The sequence below is a fragment of the Oryx dammah genome, unplaced genomic scaffold (assembly GCF_014754425.2).
Source record: "Oryx dammah isolate SB20612 unplaced genomic scaffold, SCBI_Odam_1.1 HiC_scaffold_17, whole genome shotgun sequence".
Classification (NCBI taxonomy): Eukaryota; Metazoa; Chordata; class Mammalia; order Artiodactyla; family Bovidae; genus Oryx; species Oryx dammah.
In genome coordinates this window covers 77,564,202-77,574,231 of record NW_024070201.1, presented here as the reverse complement: position 1 = coordinate 77,574,231, position 10,030 = coordinate 77,564,202, and the positions used below count along the sequence as shown (strand labels likewise).

General features: G+C 57.9%; 1 protein-coding gene across 4 annotated transcripts; it reads left to right on the top strand.

Annotated features, from left to right (window-relative positions):
* The first annotated feature begins 136 nt into the window (after positions 1–136).
* SSRP1 (structure specific recognition protein 1) lies at positions 137–9,724 on the top strand. Of its 4 annotated transcripts, XM_040259370.1 has the most exons (17): positions 137–561; positions 993–1,178; positions 1,814–1,919; positions 2,196–2,386; positions 2,472–2,702; positions 2,828–2,931; positions 3,014–3,142; positions 3,322–3,543; positions 4,533–4,605; positions 4,711–4,719; positions 4,996–5,134; positions 5,256–5,301; positions 7,150–7,279; positions 7,692–7,862; positions 8,019–8,107; positions 8,793–8,979; positions 9,230–9,724. In XM_040259370.1, exons 1-17 carry the CDS (start codon positions 508–510, stop codon positions 9,299–9,301), a joined length of 2,139 nt encoding a protein of 712 aa, XP_040115304.1. In that variant the 5' UTR covers positions 137–507; the 3' UTR covers positions 9,302–9,724. The 4 variants fall into 4 exon arrangements, with proteins under 4 accessions (XP_040115304.1, XP_040115305.1, XP_040115302.1 ...); XM_040259371.1 differs by lacking the exon at positions 4,711–4,719; XM_040259368.1 differs by having other exon boundaries at positions 7,692–8,107.
* The last annotated feature ends 306 nt before the right edge of the window (positions 9,725–10,030 follow it).

The following is a 10,030-nucleotide window of genomic DNA, read 5'->3' as shown; positions in this document are numbered from 1 at the left end:
GCCCGAGGAGGTGGGTGGTCGCCGGCCGCGTGCAGGTCGCGGGCCCGGCTCCCCCGCGGGGTGCGCGCGGTGGGCCGGCCCGCGTTGGAGGCGGCCGGCCGCGGGCGAGTCCATTTTGGGGGGCGGGGGAGCTACGGGTCTGGGGGCGCTGGGGGGGCCTGCGGGGGCGCCTCGCGCGCTGAGTCGGCCGGGCCCGGGGGGGCTGCGCTGCTCGGTGCCGCGGCGCCCGGTGCAGCGCCGAGGGCGGATGTCGGTTGTGGGGGGGGGTTTCGGCACTTCTTGGGGCAGGCCTGGCACCCCAGTAATGGGCCCGGCACCCCAGGACTGGGCCCGGGCCCCGGGGCGGAGGAGATAGGACGTATGCCCGGCGCAGCAGGCCCATCCGGGGGCACCGTGAGCGGCTGTCCTTCCTACCACCTCTCTCCCTCTCGAATCCAGATCCCCAGCGCGCCCTCCATCTGCGCGCCTACCCAGGAGTTTCGGTGGTACCAACAGGGCTAGGTCAGCATGGCAGAAACTCTGGAGTTCAACGACGTGTATCAGGAGGTGAAGGGCTCCATGGTGAGAAGGGCCCCGCGGAGAGAGGGGAGTGGACCTGCAGGGCCACTGATCATGCCCATGCTCTGAATGGGCATGCTGGTTTGGAAAAGGGGTCAGAGTACCCGTGTGTGCCTTGGGTTCCCCCCAGCTGAGAAGCGGTACCCAGGGAAAGGACCAGAATCAGGTCCGCTTGAAGGGCCCCACAGCTGCTATACCCAGTCCCGGAGCCTGGAAACTCTGAGACCCTGCAAGGGTTGTGGATGCCTGATCCAGGATTAGAGCCCAAGGGTCCTAGCGGGCTTGTCTCCCTTTACTGGCCCTCAGCGCTCCCCACGGCTGCTGCTGCTCTGGTCTGTGGATGTCAGGCGGGCCCAGACGGGGCGCTGGGTGGGACTGACCCTGGTCTGCTGCGCTGCGGCGTCCCCACACATTTGGGCCTGTTTCCCCCACAGAATGATGGTCGGCTGAGGCTGAGCCGCCAGGGCATCATCTTTAAGAACAGTAAGACGGGCAAAGTGGACAACATCCAGGCAGGGGAGCTGACCGAAGGCATCTGGCGCCGGGTGGCTCTGGGCCACGGGCTTAAACTGCTCACGAAGAATGGCCACGTCTATAAGTACGATGGCTTCCGGGAATCGGTGAGACACCCTGTTGCCATCGCCCCCTCTTGACTGTGTATCTCCTTTAGTTTTAATCCTCTAGACCGACAGTTACCCCTTCTTCTGGTAACTATGCGATCGCTGGTTTGGGCTCCTCACAGCAGGACCAGTGAAGCCGTTAAGCAATCAACGTTCAGTTTTGGGTTAGTCTCAGGACTTTTCTTTGTGGCCTGACTCCAGAAGTTTTTCTACTGTTTTTTTTTTTTTTGGTGGCTTCTGCCTGTTGTCTTTATCCAGGTTCTGGGTCTTACCTGATGCTTTAGTTTGGGTTTTGTTTTTCCATTGTGACCTGCGTGCATTCAAGACTTCACTTCATTTTCGTTTCCGTTTTCGCTAAAGCAATACTTGTACAAACTCAGAAGAGACATTGCGAGACCCCTAACTGGGAATGTCAGCCCCTTATTTTATTCCTCCCCCAGGCTGAGAAATAACCCAGAAATAACCTCTTCCAACAGTCTTTTAAACGGTTTTATAGCCGTGATTCTTAAGTCAGCAAGGATTTCTGATACAAGGTATACTGGGACAGCTTCTCAGAAACATAATCCCAGAACATTCAAGTTTGTGTTCAGGCCGTCAGGAGTTTACTGGGCTGGTTCTCTTTCCCCTCCCTACAGGAGTTTGAGAAACTCTCTGATTTCTTCAAAACTCACTATCGCCTGGAGCTAATGGAGAAGGACCTGTGTGTGAAGGGTTGGAACTGGGGAACTGTGAAGTTTGGTGGTGAGTCCTGCGGGAGGCTGAGTTTTCGGGGGAGGAGGAAAGATGAAAGATTTCCCCCTTCAACTTGTCTTGCTCTCTCTCTGCCACTGCCTCTGATCGCCTGTCCGTTTGTAAATGATTGTGTGTTTATTGAGGACCAATGGTGTATTAGAGGGTCTGGGAGAAACAGACAGCCCCCAGGCCCTCTCCGTAGGGAAGGTGCAGTCTGGTGGGAGCACAGTTTATGCTGAGCCAGGGGAGGAGCCTGTGGATGGATTGTCCGCCTTTCCCCCACAGGGCAGCTGCTTTCCTTCGACATCGGTGACCAGCCGGTCTTCGAGATCCCTCTCAGCAACGTGTCCCAGTGCACCACCGGCAAGAACGAGGTGACGCTGGAGTTCCACCAGAACGATGACGCGGAGGTCTCCCTCATGGAGGTGCGCTTCTACGTGCCGCCCACCCAGGAGGACGGCGTGGACCCCGTTGAGGTGAGGCTTTCCGCGGTGCTGAGCGGGCCCCAATAGCCCCGCGGCCAGCTCCCAGCGGCTCCATGACCCGCGTGTGCTTCGGCAGGCCTTCGCCCAGAACGTGCTGTCGAAGGCGGACGTGATCCAGGCCACTGGAGATGCCATCTGCATCTTCCGGGAGCTGCAGTGTCTGACGCCCCGCGGCCGCTACGACATCCGCATCTACCCCACCTTCCTGCACCTGCATGGCAAGACCTTCGACTACAAGATCCCGTACACCACAGTGCTGCGGCTCTTCCTGCTGCCCCACAAGGACCAGCGCCAGATGTTCTTTGTGGTAAGCTGGAACCCCAGGGGCCCGCTGGGTCTTTGGGAGGCAGATGTCACCCACGTCTGTCTAGTTCATCTGCTGGTCCTCCGAGCCCTGGCTGGCGCTGAACCCGGTCGGTCCTTTCCCCGCAGATCAGCCTGGACCCTCCCATCAAGCAGGGTCAGACTCGCTACCACTTCCTCATCCTGCTCTTCTCCAAGGACGAGGACATCTCCCTGACGCTCAACATGAACGAGTGAGTGAGGCTGTCCCCGGCCTGGGCAGGGGTGGGCAGATGGAAGCCCGCAGTGACCCCGTCCGCCTCTTGCTGTCCTCAGGGAGGAGGTGGAGAAGCGCTTCGAGGGGCGGCTCACCAAGAACATGTCGGGATCCCTCTACGAGATGGTCAGCCGGGTCATGAAAGCGCTGGTGAACCGCAAGATCACGGTCCCGGGCAACTTCCAAGGGTGAGCGCGCCAGCCTGGGCTGCTGCCTGCCATGGGGGGTGGGGAGGTGCGCTCCCAGGTGAGCCCCTGGGTGGGCGGTCGCTGGAGGGGGCAGCCCCCCTGAGGCTTATGCACCGGGGGCCTTGGGGCACGCTGCCCAGGCGGCTGCCCAGGCGGCACTGACCGCGCCCCCTCCCCAGGCACTCCGGGGCCCAGTGCATCACTTGCTCCTACAAGGCCAGCTCAGGGCTGCTGTACCCCCTGGAGCGCGGCTTTATCTACGTCCACAAGCCGCCCGTGCACATTCGCTTCGACGAGATCTCCTTTGTCAACTTCGCCCGCGGGACCACCACCACGCGCTCCTTTGACTTTGAAATTGAGACCAAGCAGGGCACCCAGTACACCTTCAGCAGCATTGAGAGGTGAGTGCCTCTGCCCAGCCCTCCCAGGCACCCTGGCCCCGACCCAGCCTCCTCCACTGGGAGGCCCAGCCTCTCCAGGCCAGCGATGCTTCTCTGACATGTCGATCCTTGAGCAGTTTCTCTTCTGCTGCCTGGAATTTGGTCTTCTCCCTCGGGGTGCTTGGCCTTTGGCAGCCGCTGCATCGCTTGCTTTCTGTACTTAAAAAAATCTGAGTGCCGTATGTGTTTGGTACTAGCCCTCCTCCTCTCCCTGCGCAACGGAAATGCTGTCTCCTTCTTTCCTTGAATGATCTCTGTGCCCGAGAACACAGCAGCTGTTCACTGAATGCTGGCTGGGGGCTACATGTTTCACAGACATGTTTACAGTCAACCTTCATAACAGCCTGAGAAGGCTGGGTTGCTGCTGCTGCTAAGTTGCTTCAGTTATGTCCGACTCTGTGCAACCCCGTAGACGGCAGCCCACCAGGCTCCCCTGTCCCTGGGATTTTCCAGGCAAGAACGTTGGAGTGGGTTGCCATTTCCTTCTCCCGTGCATGAAAGTGAAAAGTGAAAGTAAAGTTCTTCAGTCGTGTCTGACTCCTAGTGACCCCATGGACTGCAGCCCACCAGGCTCCTCTGCCCATGGGATTCTCCAGGCTAGAGTACTGGAGTGGGGTGCCGTTGTCTTCTCCAGAAGGCTGGGTTACAGACTAGCAAAACGCCCAGCCTGCCTCCCCCCTGCTTGTGCGTGTTGGTGGACAGGCACACACTCCTTCCTGTGTTTTCTTCCCCTGAAATCTTAAGATCCTGTAAGTTTTCTTCAAGACCAGCGTCTGACTCTTCTCTGCCTGTTGTTCGCCGGGCGTCTCTGAGATCCCGGGTGTGATCGAGCTGTCGAGGGTTTGGGCCCCTCGGTCTGTGCGGCCCCTGTGGGGTGAGGGTGTCGGGACAGCCCACAGCCCACCCCGTATCAGACCTGCCCACTGGGTAACGGGCCCCTCTTCTCTCAGGGAGGAGTACGGCAAGCTGTTCGACTTTGTCAACGCCAAGAAGCTCAACATCAAAAACCGAGGGCTGAAAGAGGTACCTGGGCGTGCTTGGGAGGAGCCTCGCCTGTTCTCTGTCGGGGAAGGGGCTGGGGTTGGCGCGGCTTCTTTTTCACTCTCTCTTCTCTTCTCGCCTTTGTAGAAAAAAGAGGTGCGTGAGACCCTCCCCCTCCGGGTACAGGTTTCCTGGCATGACCTTAGAGCAGGCTCCGCAGTCCCCCAGGGGCCCCCCCGCGGGCCGGGCGCGGGAGGGGCTTGGACTAACCGGGTTGGCAGGGAGTCGGGCAGACGCTCTGCACTGAGCTGTGTGTGGACATGCGGTCCCGGGGCTCCAGGCGCGGTTGCTCCGAGCTACTCACAGGCATGGGGATGGCTTCCGCGGGTGCGGGTCGGGGGGCTGGCCCTGAGCCCCACGCCCGCCCTGCAGGGCATGAACCCCAACTATGACGAATACGCCGACTCGGACGAAGACCAGCACGATGCCTACCTGGAGCGGATGAAGGAGGAGGGCAAGATCCGCGAGGAGAACGCCAACGACAGCAGCGACGACTCGGGAGAGGAGACTGGTGGGCAGCTGGGCGGGGGGCGGGGCGGGGTCCCCGGGGGGCGGGGCGGCCTGGCGGGGGGCGGGGGGGGCGGGGCGGGGTCCCCGGGGGCAGAGCTCAGGCAGCCTGTGCTCTTTCTCAGATGAGTCCTTCAACCCGGGTGAAGAGGAGGAGGACGTCGCAGAGGAGTGAGTCGTGGGTCTACTCGGCAGGGTGAGGGTGGCCCGTAAGCTTCAGGGACTGGAGTACCTCTGGGCGTTGCCAAGTCCCGGAGCTACCTACCGACCGAGGGTAGAAAAGTGGCCGCCGCTGAAGTGACACAGGGACACGTTTTAAAGTTGTCAAGATGCTTTGTAAGCGCAAAGCATCTCCTGAAACCAGAAAAGGACAGTGGAGAATGGGGGTAGGGGCAGAGCTTGCCCGCTTCCCAGCTGCGGTCCTCGGGTCAGGCGGTGCATCTCTGTGTCTCCTCTGTGAGATGGTAGCGTCCATCACGACTTTAAAAAAAATTTATTTATTTTTATTTTTGGCCGGGCTGGGTGTTCGTTGCTGGGTGCAGGCTTTCTCTGGTTGCGGCGAGCAGAGGCTGCTCTCTGCTCTCAGGGTGCGGGCTTTTCACTGCAGTGGTCTGTCTTGTTTTGGAGCAGGAGCTCTAGGGTGCAAGGGGCTTCAGGAATTGTGACTCACGGGGCTTAGCTGCTCTGCAGCGTGTTGGAATCTTCCCAGAGCAGGGATCAAACCTGTGTCCCACCGGGAAGTTCCTCTATCGAGACTCTTGATTGCCGACGTCAGAAATACGACTCAAACTGACTTTCACGTAAGAGTGAGTTTTATTAGGTCATGTAACTAGAGAGTCTGGTGATAGAATTGGGCTCAGGCACCTGAATCCAAAGGCTTCCCTGGTGGCTCAGATGGATCTGAGCCTGTCTGAAGAATCCGCCTGCAATGCGGGAGTTACGGGTTCCATCCCTGGGTGGGGACGGTTTCCTGGAGAAGGGGATGGCAACCCACTCCAGTATTCTTGCCTGGAAAAATCCCATGGAGAGAGGAGACACAACTTAGCGACTACACCACCACGACTCAATCCAGGTGCTCAGAAGTTGAGGGGAATATTAGTTTCTACTTCTGATTTCCTTATTTTTAGATGGGTGCATGCATTGCTAAATGACCCTGAGCAGCATGGGGCAGGCTAAGTCCGGGTTAACACTCAGAAGCGCTGCTGTTTTCAGAGCAGTGGTGGATGGTGTGCTTGCCTACCCTTCCTGAGTCTGAGTTCTGAGTTGTGCTCTGATGAACTAAGAGCTAAGCCATGGACCACCCCTGCCCCCCCCGCCCCACCCTGCTTAGAGCCTGTGGCTGGGGTGAGCTCCCCCTGAATGGGGCTGGGTGGTTCCCAACAGGGAATTGGAGTTCTCTTGTTCCAAAAGAATTAGCAAAGGTTGGGCAGAAAAAAGAAAAAGAGAAAACTCTGCTGGAGCACACTAGTTCTGCTTGCTGCGTACTTGGGAAGGTCAGTGAGCAAATGCTTGTGAACGTACCTTGGAAACAGCTCCGCACTGTGATGCACGTGTAAGGGGGCTCCATCTTCTCAAGAGCTGAGCACGTGTGATGGAGGGGACCGCTTGGGGTACTGGGTTGGACTGAAGGTGGCCCCCCCACTTTTTGCATGGTAGCTCATTATCTCTTCATCAGAGAAGACTGCAGGGTTAAAACAGCTCAGAGGAAGCGGTGAAGTGGACCTGGGGCGTTTTCTGGGCAAGATGAGACCGTGGCTTTGTCTCCAGGGGCGTGGGGTCTGGGTTAGGCCGTGACCCAAGAAAGCCGCAGAGGCCCCCCGTGTTGATGGATTCAATGAGGAAACCGCTGCCACGGCCTGGGTGGGGGACCAGGTGGTTGAATGCACGTCAGCAAGAGGAGGACGCGCGCCACAGCCCTGCTCCGCCTCTGCTCTCTGGGCGGGAGTCTTTGGGCTTGCTGTCCTGTCCTAAGCTGGTGGGTGGCTCTCCTCTCTCTCTGAGCCCCGCTGTCCTTGACAGGTTTGACAGCAATGCCTCCGCCAGCTCCTCCAGTAACGAGGGTGACAGCGATCGGGAAGAGAAGAAACGGAAGCAGCTTAAAAAGGCCAAGATGGCCAAGGACCGCAAGAGCCGCAAGAAGCCCCTGGAGGTGCAGACTCTGCTGGGCGGTGGGGGGCGGCTGTCCTCTTTCAGTCTTTCTGTAGCACCCCCTGGTAGGGCCTGCGGACTGGTGCTGCTGGGCCGAGTTTTGTAACCACTGGCACTGGCCTTGAGGAGGAGCCTGGAGAATTTTCAGTCTGGCCCTTGAGACAATTAGCTTCTGGGAGATCCAAATTGGGAGCAGGCTTCTGTCCTTGGAGCCCAAGGAGAGGGTTCCTCGTGAGCTCAGGCTGGGGTGCTGAGGTCATGGTCTCCATCCTTGGGGGCTCTCCGTTTAGCCTGAGTCTGCGCAGTCTTTTCTCCATTGTGTCCCTCTAAGAAGGAGGTCCAGGTCATCTCTTGGGGAGAACGTGGAGCTTTGTGGGCAGTAGGTGGCTGATGGCCTCTGGGTTCCTACACAGGTAAAGAAAGGCAAGGACCCCAACGCCCCCAAGAGGCCCATGTCCGCCTACATGCTGTGGCTGAATGCCAGCCGGGAGAAGATCAAGTCGGACCATCCGGGCATCAGCGTCACGGACCTCTCCAAGAAGGCGGGCGAGATCTGGAAGGGAATGTCCAAGGAGAAGAAGGAGGCAAGGAGCCGCGGACACACGGCGTCGGGACCCTGGGACCTGACGGAGGCGGGCGGGCCCAGGGCTACGGTTCTGTGCAGGTTTTGCCTGCATTGGGGCAGGGGTCTAATTTTTTTTTCCTGTTTTTTTTTCATTCCCTGTGTGTGTGTGTCACAGGAGTGGGATCGCAAGGCTGAGGATGCCAGGCGGGAATATGAAAAAGCCATGAAGGAATACGAAGGCGGCCGTGGAGAGTCCTCCAAGAGGTGAGAGTTGGGAACAAAGTGACCCAGGAGCTGCTTTTCTGGCAGGTATTTTTGCAGTTCCAGGCTGAGAATTGGGGTGCTAACACATGCTTCTGACTGCAGTAGGGCAGTGCTGCTCAGATCGGGGTAGGCAGTTGCCCAGGTATGGGGAGTGGGCTAGAGGGTTTCTGAAAGTAACTTGGATAAGTATGGCTCATTTTCCTAAGAGCCATATTTTCCTTCAATTTTATTTCAAGGTGTGGGGGAAGATTAAAACTAGTTGTTATGGAGCATAATTCACATGAAGTTTTAAAGGTAAAGTAACAAACGTTAGAAGACCCCTTAGAGAAGGAAACGGTAACGTGCCCCAGTATCCTTGCCTGGGAAATGCCATGGACAGAGGAGCCTGGCGGGCTATAGTCAGCGAGCTCTCAGAAGAGTGGGACACGACTTGGTGACTCAACAACAACAGACGTTAAGCGAGTTTTGCATATGGGGCTGCTTCAGGCTGTAGCCCCTGATCCTTCCGGTGATTCAGTTATGATGAGCTCCCCTGGGGCGCTTGGGGCTGACACGCCTGGCTGTGTCTGTGAGCTGGGCAGTGTGGCTGGGATTGGGAAAGGCCCTGTGAAAGCCAGGAGAGGTTCGGCCCTGATGATGTGGGGAACCCAAGGGCCCAGCATCCACTTCCCTCTTGCTCACCCAGGGATAAGTCCAAGAAGAAGAAGAAAGTCAAAGTGAAGATGGAGAAGAAATCCACACCCTCCCGGGGCTCATCATCAAAGTCTTCATCAAGGCAGCTGAGCGAGAGCTTCAAGAGCAAAGAGTTTGTGTCCAGTGATGAGAGCTCTTCCGGAGAAAATAAGAGCAAAAAGAAGAGAAGGCGGAGTGAGGTGCAGCAGGGCTTGGGGGGCCGTGGGGCCTGGAAGGGTGGGGGCCACTGGGCTGGTGGCGGGACAGACAGACGCTCCTGGACGGAGGGGTAATGAAGGGGAGCGGGTGGGTGGAATCTGTGCTTCTGAAGGCTAACACTGGGGTGCAGGGAGCGGGTAGCCAAGTGGGGGTCCTTCCCTGAAAAGTGGCTGCGGAGGAGGGTGGCCTGCACTCTGTACTTCTCCCCTGTAAGAGACCTTTGGCTTTCAGGACTCTGAAGAAGAGGAACTAGCCAGTACTCCCCCCAGCTCAGAAGACTCAGCATCAGGATCTGATGAATAGAGAGGAAGATTGTGTCTTCTGGGGCTTGCCCCATCCCCGCCCGTCTCCCCACCCGTGTTTTGGTACCTGTTTTCTCCTATGAAATGCAGTCCTCGGGTTCTGTGCCATCTGAACAAGCTTTCCTGCTAGCCTGCACTTCCCTTGGCCACACGGGAGGCGTCTCACCCTGCGGCTTCAGAAAGTGGCTGTTTGTAATCTGGGGAGACATCCGGTGGGGGCCAGGGCAGGGCTGGATCCCACCGTGCCCCCTGCCTTCCCGCCCTTTGGGGTATAGCTGCTGCTTGTCCTGTACAAGTTGCCGCAGGCAGGGGTCCTGTGAGGGCAGGTCTGTAGCTCCTAACTGGGGCCTATTTCTACTTTTATTTTGTATTTCTGGTCTGTGAAAAATGAACATTTAATAAAGGGAACTGACTTTGGAAATCACGTCCTTAGGCCTTCTCTCTCCCCCTGCTGTATGGCTCTCTTTTTGGTGTTTACTGCACTCCTCTGACCCTTCTTAAGCTGGGAAGCGAGTCTCCAGGTACAGCCTGTTCTGTTCCCGGCTGGACAAGCATAGGTTTCCAGTCTCTTCTGGTGGGATGGGCCACCTGAGAGTCTAGAAATGAGAGCTGATCTGATTAGGCGGTCTCTCTCACAGCGGCACTCCATTAGTGAAGCTGAGAGGGCAGCTCCGGCTCCAGCCTTAATCACCTGCGAGTCCAGGGTCTTGGAAATCTTTTGATAATGGAA